This window comes from Candoia aspera, chromosome 13, assembly GCF_035149785.1.
Source record: "Candoia aspera isolate rCanAsp1 chromosome 13, rCanAsp1.hap2, whole genome shotgun sequence".
Classification (NCBI taxonomy): domain Eukaryota; kingdom Metazoa; phylum Chordata; class Lepidosauria; order Squamata; family Boidae; genus Candoia; species Candoia aspera.
Window position 1 is genome coordinate 9,491,112 of NC_086165.1, and position 21,516 is coordinate 9,512,627.

The following is a 21,516-nucleotide window of genomic DNA, read 5'->3' on the forward strand; positions in this document are numbered from 1 at the left end:
GGGGGGGGGGTATAAGGAATGAAAGGGTCAATCTCTTCATTTAGTCAAGAAATAAAAAATCCAAAATCTCCATGGGCTGTAAAACGTATTTTAGAGAAAAATCCACATTATGACACTAAACAAAATCATGGTAATGCTGAACGCTATCAGGAATTACTAAGAGCAACATCAACTACAAAAGCTTGTAAAACAAACGGATGGGAAGAGAAATGGAAAACCGCGGGCTTTACAACTGCAAGACAGGCAAAGCTGACAAAAAAACAAATTCCACTATACAGACTTTTATTAAACAGAGAAAATGGCTTGTTTTATTAAAAACGGTAGAACCATTCATTTAAACTGAATGACTAGAAACACTTAGCATGATTTTAAAGAGGCATTAAACAGCCACAGCTTCCAACTACAAGAGAAGGTGAGGCAGTTCAGGCCACTGAACAAGTCAGGAAAGGTCTCTTAAAAATCAAAATGTAGTAAGAATTAACAAATTCACACAGTATATTAAACACTATACTGTTAAAGGCTGAGGGGGTGTTTTAAAAGTATTGTTTCTTCAACTCAAGTAAAGCATACGGTGTTACTAAAATGACTTACTGGGAAAGGGGAGAGAGGGAGGAGCTACAGTAAACTGTCTAAAGGAATGTTCCTCAACATGTACTTATAAATTATGCAATGCGATCCAGACGTACATCAATTTCTCTGCCACTGATTTTTATGCCGTTCATTATTCTACAGGCCTTTTCTGCTGATTCCGGTGAGTCAAATCTGACTGTTCCACAGCCTTTCGATTTTCCATTCTCCATTTTTATCTCTGCAAACATTACATGACCTGAAAAGTTGAAGTTCAGTTTAGCCAACCATGTGCAGGTAGAAGCAGAAATCCCATAATCAACATCAATCATTTTAAAAAAATCAGGTTTACCCACACTGGAAAAGCTAGGGCTATCAAAGCAAACCATGCAGACGAGATTAAATTATCTAGCAGCTTCTTTTCTGCCATCGCACGCGACAGTGTAGCCACACTGAAGGGTGCGCCAATGCTTTCTACATCACCTCAAGTCCTACTGTAGTCCAGCTGCCTGCCTGCTTTGCCTTTCATCCCAGCCACATGCCACCTTCTTTAGCCCCTCCCTTCTGATTCACTCCCCCACGTTCCCTGCTCAGAGTATCATCTTCAAAGCAAGTCTTTTTTCTTCAGCTAGTTATCATCTAATTAATAATAGGTAGATCTTTTTGGACCCCTGGATTTTTAAAAATTCTCTCCTGACCCCAGAAGTAAAATGGAACGGAAATATTTTAGTTCCCTTTGTAGCTCTTTAATGTTTTCAACTGAACATTGAACAGTCCTCCAATGGGAGGAGATGGGCAGGGACAAATTAAATAAACAAACAAACAAACAGACAGTCGCCAGGGCACCTCCAAATAATGAAACCTATGGCTTTGCTGAGCTAAATGCTTGAGTAACGTTACATACGTTAGGATACTAAGAGTCAATACATAGGCAGTGCTTAAGAACAGAACAAGATCAGTGTGAGACAGGCCCTTTTGCTGCACTTCTAGTTGATCTAGGAGCCCCCATTCACACTGAGAGAAAAACAGAAAGCCTGATGCCTAAAACTATATATAAATATCACTATAAGAAGAACAGATACGTTAAAAGTCTTGCTTTTTGAGTTTTTAGAACGGACAACACAGGAACGTATTTTTCTAGTAAAACGTTACTAAACATCAGACTAACACATTTAAAGCTATTCATGTTTATATGTACCAAGACAAGTTTTAGCTATGGGTTACAACTTATTCAAGGCAGCAGGAATGAAAGTGAAGAAATTACATCTTAAGTCTTCTGGCAGAAACTGCAAAATCACTGTTCTCTTTGTACAAATTTCTCGAACCATACAAAAAACCTGACCTTTTCAGGAAAGATTGAGAGAGAGACCATACCCCCTTTAAAATTCAATAAAAACAGATTTTTGTTTTGAACTGAATTCAGTTTAAAGCTAAATAAATATAAACTTATTTGTTGAACAGAATGTAAAAAAAGCAATACCACAAAAAGAACTTCACCACCAGATGTCTGTATTTCATAAGAATGTCAAGAGCTAAATTGTTGCAATATTCAGACGTAGCTAAAAGGAAGATCTTACTTATCAAATATTAGGTTTTTCCATGTCATCCAACAGCTGTGTTTACAGACACCACCAAGCTAAGAGTGTTTTAACTATTCATGAATAAGCCATAACAGCATAATTTGCCAATCACACTAAGCAAAAACAAACCATATTCCAGATTAGCATTACCCACGAACCACAGTTATCAGTATTTCAAGTACTATGGATTATTGCAATTTAACTAAACTCAAAGTCTGAATCATGGTTTGAAAACCTCAGTTTGGGCAATCACATCTAGATCAATGAACCATAATTTAGGGCACTGTACTACCCTATGAAATCACAATGGTAGTCCAGAATCCATCTGACACACAATTTATGGCTGAATGAATGAGCTTGTGCTGCATCTGCCCAGTCTGTTCCTCAATGGGAATGTCAGAAATGAACTCAAGTTTCTCTGAAGGGGCAGCTCTTCTCAACCATGCACTGCAAGGGGACACAACATCCCAGGATGCCTGCGCATGTGCCCACATCTTCCGCAACATGCTGTAGATTAAGGCAGACATAAAGGGATTCCACAGAAGAGAAGAGAGGAACAGGCTGGAAAGCCACTGATACACACATCTGTTGTGGCTGGTTAATTCTGAGAGGCAGCCTTATTTGTGCCTAATACTTACCACACTGGCTGAATTTTTCCTTAAGCTTCTGCCAGGTCAAATCAAAAGGAAGCTGAAATGAAGATAAGCATAAAGTAACCTTAAGGAGAAAAAGCAAGAGAATTATGCTACTAATTGTTTTAATTCATATGCTTACATTTCTAACAAATATTTGGTTGCCTTTGGTGCCTACTCTGTCTCTCACACCACTTCCCATTGGGCCAGGCACAAATCCTCGATCCATATCAATATTTCTGTCCAGGCCAGTTCCCATGGTTGGTCCCATCCGATCAAAACTGGTACTCATCCGATCCATTCCCATCCCCATCCCCATTCCACCAGTCATGCTGTTCATCCCACTTATTCCACTACCTGCAGAGAGAGAGAGAGAGAGAGAAAGTTTTAGGGATCCCAGAAAAAAATCAAGTGAAATTTCACTTCATATGTAAGTAAGATTGTTTTATGCAAAGGAAAATGCAGAGGAAGCTAAGTAGTTCTTCTTGTACATTGTACCAATTAATGAATTGTACTTCCAGTTACCTTTAGTGATTTATGGCTGCATCAGCGGGTGGTCCAGTGAACTGGAAGCTGCCAACACTACAAGGCTGAATTTCAACCCAATCTATTTTGAGGCTGTTTCTGCTAGCACATAATTAAGGGTAATTTGTGCGGGCAACAGTTGTCAATGCCCTGCGGCTAGTGAAAGCCACTGCTTTATTGTAAACTCATTAAATCATGCAGTAATCTACTAATTTCAAAAAGAGGCTCACTCCACGTGATATTATTAGTTCTGTTATAGCAGCCTTCCAAATATTCTAATTATTCTGCAATTGGGGTCAGACATCATGGGTTCGCACAGCGTGCTAAGCAGGCATACTATGATTTAGACTTCTCTGTAAGCCAGGCCTGTGGGCCTGCTATTTGCTCAAGGCAGGGAAGGACTGTACCTTAGTGAAACTGCACACCCTTCACATGGTAAAGGTCTCAGATTCAATCTCTAACATCAGGCTAAATATAAAGCCAGCTTCCTTTGTCCTTATTATGAAAAAGTATTAATCAGAAACCTAATTTTCCCAAAATAAGCATAATGGTTCTCATGAGCATGGAACTGTCAATACATAAAGCCCTCAAGGAACAAGAACTAGCGTATTTCCAGGATGGGTGAAGGCATACAATCACACTTGCAGCACAAAGCGTTAATGCACAGCCATTTCATTTATCCAACAGCCATGCATGACAACTCAATGAATCTTCCTTTTACAAATTCAACCCCCCTGTGCAAGTTAGAGGCATCTAAAATGTCATACAACTAAACTGTTCCTTCCATTTTACTCAAATCAATTATTTCTGTAGTTGCGCTAGAAGTACGTGACTCTAAAACTTATTCACAGAAAGCTTTTTTTCTAAAATCCTCTGAATGTTAAAAGACACAAGATATATACATCATAGATTTTAATAAACACCAAGTATAACTGAGCCACACACTCTAGGAAATCTTGATTTTTTTTTGGCAGGGGGGAGCAACAGCTGATATGTTCCTAGATCCACCTTAAGTGCTAAGAAGCCTTTCTACAACCTGGATTTATTCTTTGTTGGAACAGATCAACCTACTCATTCCAGATCCTACTGGGCCCATATTAGAAGCTCCCATGCCTCCTGCAAAACCACCAACCATTGCACCACCTAAATGAGGACAGAAAAAAATGAAGTTACGTAAATCCATTTCACTTAAATCTAGGGAGTTCTTCCAAACTTCTGTTTGTTTGTTTTAAATCATCCATATACTTCTTCTGAATGTACTACTCAAATACATCTACATTTTTAAAAATTAAGAAAGTACTACAAGAGAAGATTCGTTACAATTATTCTGGCTTATAAATTGAGTTAAATAGTCAGCAATGCTGTTAAGCAGCAAAAGCACCTCCTAAGAGTCAGGTTTCTGCCTTAATTTTATTGCCTCAAAAATATAGTACAAACAAAGACCTGCATCATGTCACTCTCTGGAATGAAGGCACAATATTTTTGTCAGCAGACCACATTGAGGAGAGAGCTAAAAGAAAGACATTGAGTATGAAGTGGCATAATGCTCATTTGTGAAAATGACTTGCTTGCTCCATGCTGGGCATTAGATTCTGGGGGGGTTTGCCCAGGGCCATACCCATTCTTCCAAAGGAGTCTCCAAAGCCACGGTTCAAAGCCATGTCACTTCGACCAAAGTCTCTATCGAGAGTTCCTCCCATTCCACCACGGAACATTTCTGCAAGGAAAACACAGCATACGGATCTTCTTTGATACCTGGGCTGTGTATGAATCGTTATTAAGATGTCGATAGTACCAATCACTCTTCAGAAGTGGTAATTTGGGGAATGAAAATCGAATTGTGAATGAGAAGCCTCTCAAAACATCGGGCAGCACCGTAAGAGGATCGCTGAACCCTACTTTTCACAGAAGATTTTTTTTCTAATTAAACAGAAGGCAGTCCACTTCTATATCATTTATTATAACCTCTTAAGCCATAATAGCCCATTTTTAAAAAACTTACTTTGACAAATGGGCTAGCCTGATTGCCACGTGTAAAATAAAGCTCGACTTACCTCCCATACCGGCAGCCATGCCCGTTCCGATGCCACCGCTCATTCCACTGCCGATGTTCCCTCTGAAATCATCTACGCTTCCCATGCCTAGAAAGATTTTATTTTTAACAATATTGCCAGATAGCTTGACATTTTGTACTTCGATGAATAAACATTTACCTACCTCCCAGTCGGCTGACTCCGCCAAATCCTCCCATATTTGCCATTCCTTTCATGCCACCAAATCCACCAACACCTGAACCGTAAGTGAAGAGCTTTTTATGAATGCCATAAAATTTGCATAGAAATAAAGTAACAGGTGAACATACTTACCTCCACTCATTCTATTCATTCCTCCAAAGCCTGGTCCATCCACTCCCATTCCTTAAAATATATAAAAGGAATCAGAGCAGAACCACAGGTTTTTTCTTTATTTAGCATAGTTCTACAGGACTCTATAATACAGCAAATAAATTACTGATATATACCCACTCCTTCCTTCCTTCTCCCCCTCCCCCTATTCAAATACATCTACATTCAAATAGAGCAGCAATAAGGTAGCTTGTTAAACTAGACTGATATTTTAAAAGCTGGATGTGCAAAAAAAGAATAGAACTGGGAAGGCTATTTTAGGGGGAAAGAGTACCATAAAAAGTTCCAGCATCTACTTTTTTTTCCTTTACCTTGGCTCTAAGTTAAGAGACCTAACACATGTCAGGCTACATTTAGAACCATCTATAAAAGTCCAGACAGTTTCCCCTGTCTCAAGATCAAGAAGAGAAAGTGGACTAACCTCCCGGAGCCACGCTTCCCATTCCACTACCCATGCTCAGCTGGGTTGCGCTTATTGGCTGTCCACCAGGGCCGAGTCCCATTCCGATCCCTCCAAGTCCACCTTCAAAAGCAAAAATCTCTCCATAAATTTTAAGGGCTATGCTTGCTCCAGAATGGTGCTGTAGCCATACAGAGTTGAAGACAGAAGCACTTTCTGAAAAGTCTTTTGATAGCCATATTAATAAATAGCAAAAAAAAAAAAAGGGTCACACTCACGGGGTAACTGTGGTGTTTTGCTATCTGCTGCACGGAAATCATCGTGAGGAATTGATTTGTCATCCTAAAAACAAACAAAGGTTTTAAGAGTGATGTCACAGTTGGAGTCCCCATGGAGAAAGTAGAAAGGCACAACTCACCATTTTCACATGCATGGGTCTGTCAAAGAGGAACTGTCCATTGAACATTGCTGAGCACAGAGTCAAGGATCCTTGCTTTGGCAAGTGTGAGATGTTCGACTGAAAACCATCTTTCTCTCATACATACCCCACGTAACGCTCAAGCAATCACCCAGTCAATAGTATCAGTTAAGTAGTATCAATCTGCACCATAGGAGCTACATTCCAAAGCGGTGGGCAGAGCAAGGGGAAAAAACTAATTTGATTTCATTAACATATATAAAAAATTAAAATTAAATACAGTAAATACAGTTAACGAGACTCTCAAATCATGCATTTAATCATTGTCCCTTTTATCACATTTAAACTTATGTTTCAGTAGTTCTCTGCGGGGCACAGTTAAGGCTTTTGGAGGCTCCACCTTCAGGTTGTCCACCTCTGATCTAATTCAACAATTCAATCTACACAGGTGCATATGCAAATTACAGGTAGTAGAAAGCAATGAACTGCATGTAAACATTGAGAATTCTGATCAACGGCGCAAGAGCAGATTAATGCCTTTTTAAGATGGTGACTGCTTGCTGATGAGTTGGTCAATGCTTATATATTTATAAGCATAGGTAAAGGTAAAGGTTTCCCTTGACATTAAGTCCAGTCGTGTCCGACTCTAGGGGGCGGTGGTCATCTCCATTTCAAAGCCGAAGAGCCGGCGTTTGTCCATAGACACTTCCTCCGTGGTCATGTGGCTGGCATGACTAAACGGAACGCCGTTACCTGCCCACTGAAGCGGTACCTATTAATCGACTCACATTTGCATGTTTTTGAACTGCTAGTTTGGCAGGAGCTGGGACTAGCAATGGGAGCTCACCCCGTCACGCGGATTCGAACCACCGACCTTCCGATCGGCAAGCTCAGCAGTTTAATCCGCAGCGCCATCATGTCCCTATATTTATAAGCATACCATGTGATTAAATAAAGCCACCTTTTTAATATATTAATTCAAATCAGGCAGTGCAGTACTTGTGCAATTTATTCGACTGCAGGAAAGGACTGAATTTCAACCCCAGCATTTGGATTATACCTCTTGTTTTTAAAAAGCTATGGGGGAGTGAGGAAAGGTTGGGATTTCTGAATGTCATTATCAGCTTTCCTACATTTCATAATGCAAGTAATGTTGCATCCCTACTCACTGTGAACACTTCCTTCTAACTGAAAATAGCTATCTGAAAACTAATTATCAAAACAGACAAAGCAATTTGTTTGCCAACTATGTCACTGATTATGTCTTCATCAACAATAGTTTAAGAGCTGTAATACCAGACCAATATTCTTACATAAAGCAGTGACAAGTTGAAACAATGGTTTGTGAACATCACAAATTGTATCTATTTTCCACATCATCTACCTAGGTTTGCCAACTATTCTGTTAGTTTTTCAGGAAGTTAGCAATTGCTACCACCATAGCATAGCAAAGGTTTAATGAAATCACTGATAAACAGCTTCTACAGATGGATTAGCAAAGTAGTTGCTGTGAGGAATTAATACCCTGGCCCCCTTTTTCCCTCAGAGGACTAAGTTTTTCCCAAGCCAGAGCCTACCCTCAATCTCCCCGGCTTGGAAAAAGACATGTGAAAGGTGAAAGGTCCCCTGTGCAAGCACAGAGTCATGTCTGACCCTTTGGGGGGATGCCGCTTTCACAACTTTTTCTTGGCAGACTATAGTGGGGTGATTTGCCATTGCCTTCCCCAGTCCTCACCTTCCCCAGCAAGCTGGGTGCTCATTTTACTGACCTCGGAAGGATGGGAGGCTGAGTCGACCTGAGCCGGCTACCCAAGAATCCAGCTTCCGCTGGGATTGAACTCTGGTCATGAGGAGAGTTTCAGTTGCAATTACTACCACCTACCACTCTGCACCACACGAGGCTCACTTGGAAAGACCTATCAGACATTAATTCAGGGGGTACCAATTCTGAAAAAACTGGAAATCTAATTATATGCTCAGATCCAGTATTGGAATCCCCCTCTAAAAGAGTGATCCATTCCAATAGTGCAGGAGCTTGGAACTGCAAGATGGCATTGAACCATGACCCCTAGCAGCTTCAGAGAGCACGGCCAACAATGAGGGATGCTGGAGTGTCACAGGTTCTCAACTCTGCAATTCTAGAGGAGAAGCGCATTATGTTTCTAAGCCTCTGCAGAGTACTACAATCCCAAAATAGCTGCCACCACTAATAAATACCCTCCAAAATTTAGGATCAGTACTGTAACTTCAACTACTGTATAAAAGCATGCACTCTGTCAAACATACTGCAAACAGATAAATTGCTTGCAGGATTTATATACAATCAGGCACTCCCTGAAGTCTAATATAGTGGAAACAATCTTTTTAACATGCTTATACAGACTACATTTGACAACGTAGTTCTTCGAACAGATTCACTTGTCAGGATACATATTGCCTGAACAGCTTCAATTGGCTGCTCGAAAGTCACTGTTCCCATTCCCCGACTTTTGCCGTCTTTGTCTTCTTTAATATCCGCACGTTTTACAGTTCCAGCAATGCTGAACACCTCCTTTAATTTCTTCCAGCCAACTTTAAAGTCAAGCTTAAAAACACAAAGCTTCCATATGATAAATGAACATAATTTTGCCTCTCTTGAGGAGAATGGTTATTAATTCTGTTCATGCTCTCAAAGTAATTACACCTGTTATTTCATTTTTCAACATGTTGATGAACATAGGTCCTATAAAAGAAGCAATACCCCACATTTCCTAATTAAAATTATTAAAAAGGCAATTAACGAAAAGTATTAAAACATGATTATTCATTTTCCATTTATTACAATGTACACATGAGCAGCTCATGAAACTTGAAAGTAGATTACAAAAACATTGAGCTGAAAAACCTTTTAAAAAATAATAAATAAATCCTAGACCTTGGAGAATGTTAGACATACAGAACCAACCTCAAATGACATCTATCAATGCTTAACATCCCATGAAAATCAGCATTGCTCCTCTCACCTATGAGAATTCTCATTTAATGATGAAGTTACACTGTAACAATTGCCCAGGAATCTCTACTGCTTTTCTGTACTTACATTGGCAACAAAAATGGTGGATCCAAGCCTGCCAGCCTGTAGATTGCTGATAATCTCAGGAGGAATGTTTGGGTTATTAAGTATAGAAGGTGGCAAATTCATCAAGCCAGGTGCTATATCTGGACCATGTCCTCCTGTAAATGGTCCACTCCCACGCTGCAGTGCCCTACGGGCATGTTCACCATCCAGATCCTGCAAAATATTTAACGAAGAGAATATGCATCAATTGATCCCAAATCAGTAGTAATATTAAGACAATTTTAAATTCCACAGAAACCCCAAAAAGCAGTTAGCATCCTTAGCAGGGGTAGAAGGAACAAATACTTCATGTCTATAGAGAGCTAGCTACCTTACTTCTATAAGTGGCCTTGAAAGAAACAGCGTGCATTGCCACTTCTTATTGTGTTACCTAGCCCCAAAACTACCCAAAGTAGATATGCCAGCCTAACATCTTTCTTCCAAATACCGAGTTCAATGATCTTAGCATTATCTGTTAATATCATCTGTAGAAGACATACATAATATTCCATAAAGGCAGGTTACATACTTATTATTATTTAATTTTTATCCCGCCTTTATTATTTTTATAAATAACTCAAGGCGTCTAACATACCTAATAATCCTTCTTCCTCCTATTTTCCCCACAACAACCACCCTGCGAGGTGGGTTGGGCTGAGAAAGAGGGACTGGCCCAAGGTCACCCTGCTGGCTTTCATGCCTAAGGCGGGACTAGAACTCTCCTACCACGCCTGATTGGCTCTTGGGCTGAGAGAGAGGGACTGGCCCAAGGTCACCTGCTGGCTTTTGTGCCTGAGGCAGGACTAGAACTCACAAACTCTTAGTTTCTAGCCCATTGCCTTAACCACTAGACCAAACTGGCTCTTCACTACACTACTCTCTACACTGGAAATGCTGACACCATATTCATTTCCACCCACTTTTTGGCTCACACAACCAGGCAGTCAGAAGATAGACAGATACAAAATGGTTATATAGTGTTAAAAGTCATCATTCACCCAGCTCTAGATTTAAAACTTGTAAGTAAGTAGATATATTTCAGGTCTTACAGAAAATCAGTGGGGCTTGACAAAGCACTCTTACTTGTAAGTTTCATTATTCAAGGGCCTGAGAATTTTCTTATAAAATCTTAATGAGGCTGGAACATATTGCATTACCATTTCTACAGTGGTGAAATGAGAACAGATATTACATATACTCACAATTTTAAAAGAGAATTTGTACTTTTTGATATGGATTGCTTGTTTGCAAGTACAGAAGTATAGAATGGTTATTATTTTGTAAAATATCTGTAACTCTAGTTCTTTTTTTTTAAAAGAAACCACTATGTTCTCAGTATTCTGCAGTAAAAATACAAACATACCTCTTTTATGTTAAGTGGTCTTCCATTAAGATCATATTTATTCATAGTCTCCAGTGCTTTCTTTACAAATTCTTCATCTTTGAATTCAACCACACTGGATTAAAAAGAATTAAATGTTGATTTATTTATTTTTTAAAGTTTTTTTTCCCAAATATTGTAAGTATTATGAAAAAACATAAACAAACATACTTACCCACAACCCTATATCCATGTGAAGGTTTGTCAATGTGGGAGAAGAACAAAAATAAATGAAAAATTAATCAGTAAATATAATTGTTATACTGAGGTACTTTTAAGATTTTAGACAAACTGAAGAATAGATAGTCTGAATAAAGAACAGAAGTTTTGGAGTGGGAAGACCAGTTTTAACTAGAATTTCTCCTACCACCTTTTACTCAAAAAGTTTTAATTAATTTGAAAGGCAAAGAAGGTGGTCATTCCATTTGTTTTATTTCAGATTCTTTCCACTAGGTTTCCCTTGAGCCAAATTATATGCAGAATGTGGAAATGGCACACAGACAGCTTTATCAGTGAAAAAGCTGAGGATATCCAATAATATCCCTGGACTATTATCTTGAGGAACAATATCCAAATTTTCCATAACCTGATGGCAGTTATTAACAATTGTTGGTGTTCTTGCCTTATCTAAAAAGGAACACTTGATTTTAATAAGATACTCTTTAACCAACTTTTAATTTATTTTTTTTAATAAAAATTCCCAAGGGTCAAATGAAAATTGCATAAATAAAAATCTTAAGGGAAAAAAAATCAAACACCAAACAGGTTTTTACTGATTACAATTGAGTCAAACCTGCATTTCTCATGTTCACAGAGCAGGCTCAGACTTATTATAGTTTGAACGTTTGACCCTTTTAAGAAGAAAGACACAAAGCAGATTTAAACATTCTTGGCACGAAATTGTCTCCCTTGTTGCAGGTATCTCCTACCTAACAGCCAACTTCTTCCATTCCATTTTTTAAAAACCTAGACAAGTTCAATAATCCAAAGTAGTCCTGCACTCTTTAGGCTCATCAAAGTTTATACTCAGCCTCTAGTTAGAATGCTACACTTAATTTATCATTTTTTTTTCCAGTCCTCAACTTAAACACATCTGAACACAACAGAAATCCTAAAGTGAGCTGCTGTTTTAAATTAATTAGGTAAATGCCATTTATTTAAAATACATATTAAAAGGGCTTTTCCCTTGCATCCAGCTACACTAATTTAAATAAAAGTTGACAAACTGTATCTGATACAGAAACCTCTGTCTGTAATATCAATATTAAAAAATGAAACTTACTTTCCAGTTACTGGTACAAGTATTATACAAAAGTAAAACTGCTGAGGAACTTTAAACCTCTAGCAGATGTTTGCCCACGGCACTTACCCTTGATTTTCCTTCTGCATCCTTAAACAGCTCCACGTATGTAACCTCACCAACTACATAAGACATACAAAGGGAAAATACCAAGAGACAATGCATTTAAACACCAGTGTCTTTCTTTGCTGTGTCCCTGTGCACAACTCTACAGAGAAACACCTATTATTCACCAACAATCAAAACCAGACCAACATACCTCCTGTCAAGGGCTATATAATTTAGCTAATTTTCAGGAATATGCAACAGCCACATTCTCAAAAGCTAGAAAAACAACTATGTTTAACCTAATTCATACTATAGATCATATTTTGGCCAGTATGATATGGTTGGTGAACAAGTTCAGATATACAAATAGTCCCTTCACCTATCAATTAGAACATCAACAATAAACACTTTTCAGTGACATTTGTCATCCTGCTAACAACAACTGTTTTAAGGTGACTTTCTCCCTGAATAGCTTCAAATAGTAAAGAGGTTGCCTTCAATAGAATAACCAATTTACAAGAGTCAAAAAATTTCACAGCAAGCCACACACTTTCTAAAATAAAGTTTCATTGCATAAAACCAATCATATAGTCACGTCACCTTACAACAGATACACCTAGCACAATTAAAGGTTTGTTTTGATTAAAATACCTAGAAACCAAATATTCTTTGCATGATTTTGAAGCAATCATATTTTCCCAAATTAATACAAAACTAGCTTTTGACAGTTCATGAGTTGGGATTTCACCTGTCCCAGACCTGCCCGTGGCAAGAAGTTTGAGAAATTCAAATAGTTCTGTCAAACTACAACAGTAGTCACACACTTGATAGAGAGCTCCAGACAGACAAGTCATGGCAGAAGTGACAAGGCAGACAGAAATAATTCCACAGCCAGATTCCACCAAGGAAAAATACTGAAAAATCTTTTGAGAGGTATCCTTTGTCTTTCATACTTAGGAACACACTAAGTAGTGCTTATATTCAGAACTATAGCTAGACATAACACACTCCCTTTAAAGGTTCATGAGAACATGCATATTCACTACACTGTCTGTTGTCATACTAGTACAGGAGACTGGATACTTCATTCATTTACCAGACTGTCCTGCAATGCAAATGTCTCCAGTGAAAGAAAAGGGGGAAATAGACATATGAAGCAGAAGTTGGAAAGGACAAACCAAATTTGTATGATTTATAGCACTCCAGATATTTATGATTCTCCCTTTTTTTTGTGAAGAAGGCGGCAAGGAGCAAGTTACCTTTCTCCCTCATGAGATCTTTAATGGACTGCCACTTCATGTCATATGGGATGTTGCTAATGAATACTCTGTTACGATTAACACTCTTCTTTTCCCCAATGCCCGCACTCTTTTCCTTCATGTATGGATGAAATCTATTCCTGTGTCCAAGAGATGGAATCGCCTTTGGTTTTGAAATATACTTTGCTTTCACTGGTAGTGTCTCATCTTTTCCTGCTTCATCATTCTCCCTGCATTTGGAAACAACAAAAGTTTTGTTTTGAAATATATGATTATGCTAGCTTTTAACCAAAAAAACCATCTAAGCACGAGCAAAATTCTCAGAACTGGGAGACCCTGCTATATCAAGGTATCTGATCCTACAGAGTTCTGGTTATATTGCATCAAGCAGTCACGTAAGTCCTCTTTGGATCTTTTCACTCAACACAGCAAAGGCTTAAATGATAGATGTAGATGAGGATGCTGGGACAGGGCCAGCAGGTGCAATCTTCCTTTTTTCATATGGAATACAGTGCCTTTTAAGGCTGGGTACCTGAAATTCTATCAAATGTGTTTGCATCTGCACTGTATTGTGTTTTTGTGAAGAGCTGCCATAGTGTTGAATCCAGACTGGCACTGCAGCATGAATGGAAGGAGGTTACCTATTTGCTGTTCGTGCAAACAGCAGCTTCCAAGAATGCCTGCTTGGAAAGATCCTCAAAAGCATTGCAAAGGCCTTCCAAAGTTGGCCATCGATGTTTCCGTCAGTTCTTCTAGAAAAGTGTGTGAAACCAATTCAACTGCACATTTATAATGTAGCATTTGTTTTATTTATTCTTTGCAAGGATGCTGAATCCTACACCAAAGGAAATTTGGGGGCAAAATATAATTGAAAATCTTTCTGAATTCAACTGGAGCCAATGGAGTTTCAGGTTTTCATAAAACATACAGGAATTACTGAACAAATTACAAATCGTTTAGAACCTAGAAATTGTGTTTGACCCATAATTATTAGTTTCCTTATCTCAGTCATTTGTGATTTTCAAACATCCAAATATATCCTGAATATATAAAAACACATGAAGCAAAACCAAAGTACTTGTCTAAATATCAGAGGCTGCCATGCTTTGAAGCATCCTTATTTCTTCGAAAAGACCAATGGAGCTGTTTGCACAGCAAAGAAAGCTAAGTTCTCTTCTATGAAGCGATCACTCTAAGAGCAAGCTGAGGGTCAAAGTTATTATTATTAAGAAAAGAAGCAGATTCTCCAATGAACAATGCAGATAGCTAGATAACCACTTTGCTTTTCAGCAGATTGAACATTCTTTTACAGCAGCAAATGTAGACCAGACTAAAGACTAATTAGCATAATATGACTCCTACTGTATCATACATATGGTCCTATGGCCCAGAGTTGCATTTTAGACAGCAGCTGGCCAGCCAGAAGCTTCCAAGAAGCACCTGAAGATACAAATCCTTCTCCACAACATCTAGTATGCAATTATGTACTATAATTGTATCAGAAGTTTGATACAGCTATCACAACCAATTTCTTGCAATTCAGACTACCTCCATCTTATAATACTGAATGCAACCTAATTATTTGTGAATAAAATGCCACTTGTTCGCTTTGAATGTACTGCTGATCAGTTTGGTTACACAAAACGAAGTTGAAATTGCAGAAGTGGGAAGGGAAGACAAAACCCTTTACTATTCCTGATTATTAAGGGACAGGAAGGTCAAAAGTACACAGACATCCACATGCTACTTAATTATAACAATGCTGCACCAATTGGATGCACAAGTTCCTTCAGACCCTTCTAAGGGCAGGATGGCTCAGGAAGGTTTTGCACGTTACCAGTGGAATCCATCCAGAATAAGGCTGAAAAACAATTACAGGAGGTTAAAGCTTCTGCCAAAATAAAACCTGTCCTGCACCAGGCTGAAAAAACAGGTAAATAAATATTTTGCTTTAGTATTTGCAACCTTCTAGGCATCTTTATTCAAGACTGATCAGCCAACAAAGCATAGCTCTAGCAGGCTGGCTCAACTGCTGCTATCAAGGATGATCATGATGCTTCTTTGATAGGACACATCCAGGGCTGTACAGTGACAACCACAGAGCATGCATTTCTTCCGTGCCATTTACAATCCACTTGAACCTGCAACCAATGGCAGGATCAGAATGGGGTGGCGGGGGGGGGGGGGCGCTGCGGTCGCCAAGAACTGCTCCAAAAAAAACAAAAAACCTGCTTTAAGATGTCAGGGAAGAGACTCTTTGTTCTGCTGCCCGTTTACCGACTCGGGATCAAGCCCCCTTCTGCTCAGTGAGCTTGACTCCCCTTCCTAGCGTGCGAAGGGCTGCCCCGTAACACGCCCCCACGTCAGAATCCGGGCAGTCCCTCCTTCCTCCGCTTAGAGCAGCCACCTTCTGCCCGCGAACCCCTCAAGAGCCTTCCTAACCACGAACGCCCTTTCTTCTACGGCGCGGAGAGCTCCCGAGCAGCCGACCCGCCTGCCTCCCTTCGCCCACGGTACCCAGCCAGGACCCCCATACGGCGAAGGGGGAAGAAGAGGAAAGGAGCGCGCCCTCAGCCTCCTCCGGGGCGGAGGCGAAAGGCAGACCTCCGCTCCCGCGGCCTGCGCGGCCCGCCGCATCCCCGTCCTCAAGTAGCGGGTTCGGCTCCGACGCCACGCCCCCTTCCCGGCCAAGACACGCGGGGCGCGCGCGCAGGCGTGAACCTCCCCTCCCCGCACCTACGCGGGCGCGCGCGTACATTTTCACCCCGTTCGTGCTCCCGGCGCCGTCGCCGCCGCTCTCGGCCAGGGCCGCTCCGCCCGTTTCTTCCTCCTGCTGCCGGTCGTGGTCGTTGACGGCGGCCGCTGCCTCCTCGGCCTCTCCCAGCGGCGGCGGCGCGGACGGCGCGGCCTCGTACTTATCGTCCTCCGCCATTTCCTCAGCCGTATTTGAAAGGGGGAAGCGGGGTGCGAAGACCTGCTCCTCCTCCAGCCCCTCAGCCGCCCGCTCGCTCCGCAGCGGCTGCGCAGTGCTCTCGCGAGAACTGAAACATCGCGGGAACGGGAAAGAGGAGCCCGACTGCCTGAGCCCGAAAAGGGCCGCTCCCGTTGCTATGGCGACAAGGACTCTTCGCCCTCACCTCTTCCCCCTCCCCGCTCGAAGATGCGCGCGTGCGGTGCGCCTGGCGGTATCGGTTGCATCAGCCGCTTGACTCCCCGCCACTTTTCCGTCCGCGCAACAACCCTGTGAGGCAGGGAAGAAATTGTTAGGTCCCCTGCTGAGGCTTCCTGAGGACTGTCATTATTTTATTTATTTATCAAATTTATACGGCCACTCATCTCACGCAAAGTGAGTCTGGGTGGGCTAATTTCCTTGGCTTCCTCCTCCCAGAGTCTTTTTTTTAAAATAAAAATAATAAAATAAAACAAAACAAAACTTCGTAAGTTTAACAACCAGAAGATGTGATAAAGTACAACCAAAAATACAGCAGTGCTAATAAAATAGAAGAAATGAATAAATGAGTGACATCTGTAGAGACTAAAAGTATATCCATAAAATGTTAATAGAGGACTAGCTCCATCATTTAACATATTACTAAATCTAGCCATAGAAGACGCCCAGAGTCCTAAATAAAAATCGCCACAATAACACCAACTCTGCTTAAAGTCACTAATGCATTAAAAAAAATTAAAACACAATAGCAATAGCTCAAATCAGTTGGCACCTGATGTAGTTGTAATTTTCCACAGGCCTGGCTGAGCTCATGGGTCTTTTAATGGTTATTACTGGAAGGGACCAATTTTCTTATCCTCTGAAGGGTGTTTCTTAAGTAAGGGGCTGTGACTGAGAAGGCCCTGCTCCTGTCCACCCTGGTATGAGTTCAACACATTGTTAGGACCACAAGTAGGGCTTCCCCATCTGATCTCAATTTACAGGTTGGGTGGTACTGGGGTAGGCAATCTTTCGAGTATTTGAGTCCTAGTCTATTTAGGGCATCCCAGTCCATGGTCAGAATTTGTTGCCTGGTAACTATCACACAAGTGCAATTTTTCCAGGAGTACTAGCATAGTTGACCAGTTGAACAGACAGCTGCATTCTGCACTAGATTCTGATTATGGACCAGCTTCAAGGAATGCTCCACCTAGAGCAGAGTTTTTCAAACTTGGCAACTTTAAGAAGTGTGGACTTCAACTCCCAGAATCCCAGCCTGCTGAAGTCCACACACCTTAAAGTTGCCAGGTTTGAAAAACCCTGGAGTGCATTGCAGTAACAGTTGAGTTTGCTCACCACAATGGTTCTCTCAGAATGGCATATACAGTCCACCTTTCCCATAGTTCTCAGGGAGAGAGAGATACAGATGTTGAATTTTATCATGCTCCCATGGATGATGTTTAACAAAACTTCCTCCCATCCTGTTGCGGGGGCGGGGTGTCCCTATTTTTGAGGGTTTGAACCCCATGGAGTAAGATCTGGCCGTTTATATCTGGTAATTACAAATAAGGATGAAACCAGTCACATCCTGCCTCCAGGTGGCCAACATACCTGAATTCACTGCAAAGGATAGCTCCCAGCCAACCTTAGTTAATGTCAAAAAAGCTAAGCAAGGATGGACTTGTTTCTGCTTGGATGTGGGAGATCCCTGAGCCATGAGCTACACTTGAAAGTTGGAAAAGCATGCCAAAAGAAAGCAATGGCAAACAATATCCATATTGGTGGTGGTGGTTGTTATGGTCCAGCAAGTCAATCCTTACTCCTGTTGATTACAGGAACAAGTCTCTGCAGTTTTCTTGGCAATGTTTTTGGAAATGGCTTCTTCCTAAAAGTTAGAGAAAACAACTGGCCCAAAGTCATCCAACTGGGGGAAGGCTTGGTCATCCAAGGCTTGGTCACCCAGCTTCTAATACAGCACCTTTAACCACTACACCAAAATGGCTCTACTCCTGTATGACTGCCAGTAAGAGCGTCCATGTAATGGACAGATGTGAAGCTCAGCTTACATTTACCCAGTCGAGAGATGATTAGGGTGTGGATCACACCTTTCCAATCCAGGTCAACTGAGTGCAATCCTCTGCGCATCACTCTCTCATATGTGGAGATTTCAGCTTTTTTTCCTTAAGGGTTCCAAATAGCCCAGAAATAAAAATGATGAATAAAATGATGGGAGGGGGAACCATCACTCTATCTCAGTGTTTTTCAACCTTGGCTTGACCCTAAGATCTGTGGACTTCAACTCCCAGAATTCCCCAGACAGCTTAAGAGGTCCACACATCCTAAGACCCACCAAGGTTGAGAAATGCTGCTTTATCTGAATTGCTTTATCTGGACGTCTTATAACATCCCACAAACGCAACAGAGTGAATGATGAAGGAAGGAAGGATTTTTTCATCAAATCCATCAGAAAAAATAGGCAAGTTCTCTGACATTATTTAGATAAACTGTAGGGTTAGCACTACTCTTCGACATTTGCCAATGCCAGGACTACAACTATGCCAACACTACTTATAATCTGGAGCAACCATAACTTTAAACTGGTAATGTTATTTTTATTGTAATTGTAAACATATAGTGGTATACATTGATTTCATTGCTCTTACATATTTTAATGGTTGTTTATTTTTTATTTGTTAATCTTTATTGTGGTTGGACCACACTTAGGTCAGGGGTGCATTATAAAAAAAAAGCTGTTTGTTTGTACACCGTGGATCTATAATTCAGTATGAGTCACTTGTGACCCTTGCATTTCAATATGCCAACTGTGTTTTTTCTGAAAACTTTCCGTTTATACCATTGTCTATTTAGGAGAAACGACTGAGTCAGAAATTTTCCTCCCTATATTGAGGAGTTATTTTCTAAGAATCAAAGAACATTACAAAGATTCCTCATCAAGCAGGGACCACAGAGGTACACATTATGCTGACAAGTGGACCAGGATTAATTTGATGCCACTCGGATAGATGATAGATAGATAGATAGATAGATAGATAGATAGATAGATAGATAGATAGATAGATATAGATAGATAAAGCTATCAGCAGCTAAGCAACAAGAAACTGCACTATTTTGCCAGATTTCTTAATTTCAGAAAGATCAGTGTCATTTTATAAAAAAGAAAGAAATCAAGATTTTTATTGTTCAGAAAATCCCAATACATCCTTCTTCCAACATGAGGCTCTCCAAATGAGTTACCATGCAACTCTCCTAATTCGAGGCTGGTAAGTCGTACATTCTCTGAGTTTGGTGTCTGGGTTGCAAATATTTCATGGCAATAGTAGTTAATACATCTCCTGCCTTGATTTTACCTAGTATGGTCATGAAACCTTTGCAACCCCAAAACATAGAGAACTGTGAACTAACAACACAGCTCCCATCTTTCCCAAGGCTCAGGATTAGGGGCATTGAAAACCCAGAGAACCAGGGCAGCAGGGCAGGGAAGATCCTGAATACTAGTAGTCCTCGTTTAGCGACCACAATTGGGACCTGCAGCTTGGTCATTAAGCTAAGTAGTCACTAAGTGAAACCACAACTCTGCTTATGATCTTCCTTCAGTTTTCCTTTGCTTTACAGACCTGCAAACGTCGTAAATGCGAAGGCTGGTCATAAGGTTATTTTTTCATCGCCGTCATAACTGCAAACAGTTGCTAAACAGGCAGTCGCTAAAAAAACTACCTGTATTGAATAAATAAAACCCCGGCAGAATTTCACAGAAATCATAGTGAACCGAGCCTAACCTTATCTAGATTCCCCACTCTCACTCGACTTCTGGATCTGATAAGAGAACTCTGGAGAGGCTGCCCTTCGCTCCTCCTCCTTCAACATATATTGATAATGGTTTTGTTTCTCGTACCACAAATAGCAAGTTAATGGAAATGTCTACAAGGATTGGAAATTTCCGTTTTTATCACCCTTTCCAGTTCGAGCACTCAGCCACAGCAAATGGCTGGTGCAGAATGAACAGGAGGTTAAGTATGAAGTCTGGATCTGTAATTTCACCCAGCACATTAGCATCAGCCCAAGTGACTCCCTGAGAGGTGGTTTAGCTACTGTGCCACTGTGGAAAGTAGATGGTGGTTTCAAGCCCAACCTGGGGGTTATTCCAGTTAATAGATAGACTGACTTAATGAAGTCTAACTTGCTCTTTGTTTAGCTGCCCACACTGATTCACTGGATATTGCAACGTAAAAATAAGACGATATTCATGCATATTACAGGAACGTTGTTTCTGCTGCAGGCACTGAAGCTGGAAACTCAACCATTATTCTCCCCAAATTCCTGGAAGGAAGCACATCTGCAAGGGAAAGAATTGAAGCAGGAAAACAACATCCAATGAAAGGGTGGGATTTGATCCAGCACCTTGGGCACCCGCTGCGGGCACCTCTGCCCGGGTTCAGTATAACACAGCTAAACTACATCAAGGACTGGGACGTCAGAATCCAACCTAAAGGGGGATGAAGCTTCGATATCAAGTCATGCGTCGGAACCCAGATTCCCGGCCCTTCCCACGACTGGGGTGGGGGGGAGCCCCAAATCCATCCAACTACCCCTAACCCCGCGTTCTTGCGCCAGGCCCGGGTGGCGCTCTGCCAAAGCCCCTCCCGTGCCTTCTTGGCTGGCTTGGCAGCCAAACTGAAAGTAGGAGCCCACCTCGCCGGTTCAAAAGGCAGAATTAAAAAAAAAAAAACCCCAAGCAAGAAGGGAAGCTCCGTTTCCCTCTGAGGTGCCCCGAGGGAAGCGGGCAGGAAGCCGTCTCCCCCTGGGGTCGGGCTGGCGTCGATTTCAGAACAACAAGCTTTGCAAGGAGGAAAAGGCAGCCGAGGAACGATCCGGCCAGGCCAGCCGCCTCCGCTGCAGAAGATTTGGGGATGCCTCGCACGTAGCCCTCGGCAGGGAGTTTCCACGCGCCTTCAGG

The 21,516-nt window shown here is 41.1% G+C and overlaps 1 protein-coding gene across 1 annotated transcript; it reads right to left on the reverse strand.

The window, feature by feature from the left end:
• Nucleotides 1-265: 265 nt before the first annotated feature.
• MYEF2 (myelin expression factor 2) lies at nt 266-16,678 on the reverse strand. The gene is made up of 18 exons (XM_063314509.1): nt 16,369-16,678; nt 13,613-13,842; nt 12,375-12,427; nt 11,181-11,188; nt 10,988-11,081; nt 9,607-9,798; nt 8,958-9,111; nt 6,528-6,577; nt 6,388-6,451; nt 6,131-6,232; nt 5,671-5,721; nt 5,522-5,593; nt 5,359-5,445; nt 4,923-5,021; nt 4,372-4,447; nt 2,922-3,132; nt 2,786-2,837; nt 266-826 (listed from the first exon to the last, which is right to left on the reverse strand). The coding sequence occupies exons 1-18, from the start codon at nt 16,542-16,544 to the stop codon at nt 663-665; spliced, it is 1,935 nt and encodes a 644-aa protein (XP_063170579.1). The 5' UTR covers nt 16,545-16,678; the 3' UTR covers nt 266-662.
• Nucleotides 16,679-21,516: the final 4,838 nt, after the last annotated feature.

What these genes read in the sequence shown, in the direction of transcription:
- MYEF2 (XM_063314509.1), bottom strand. Translation starts at nt 16,544, where the DNA reads ATGGCGGAGGACGATAAGTACGAGGCCGCGCCGTCCGCGCCGCCGCCG. An exon ending in CATGGCTGCCGGTATGGGAG is followed by an intron (nt 5,022 to 5,358) that starts GTAAGTCGAGCT and finishes TTTTCCTTGCAG; the next exon opens with AAATGTTCCGTGGTGGAATG. An exon ending in GGAAAAATTCAGCCAGTGTG is followed by an intron (nt 827 to 2,785) that starts GTAAGTATTAGG and finishes TCAACTTTTCAG; the next exon opens with GTCATGTAATGTTTGCAGAG.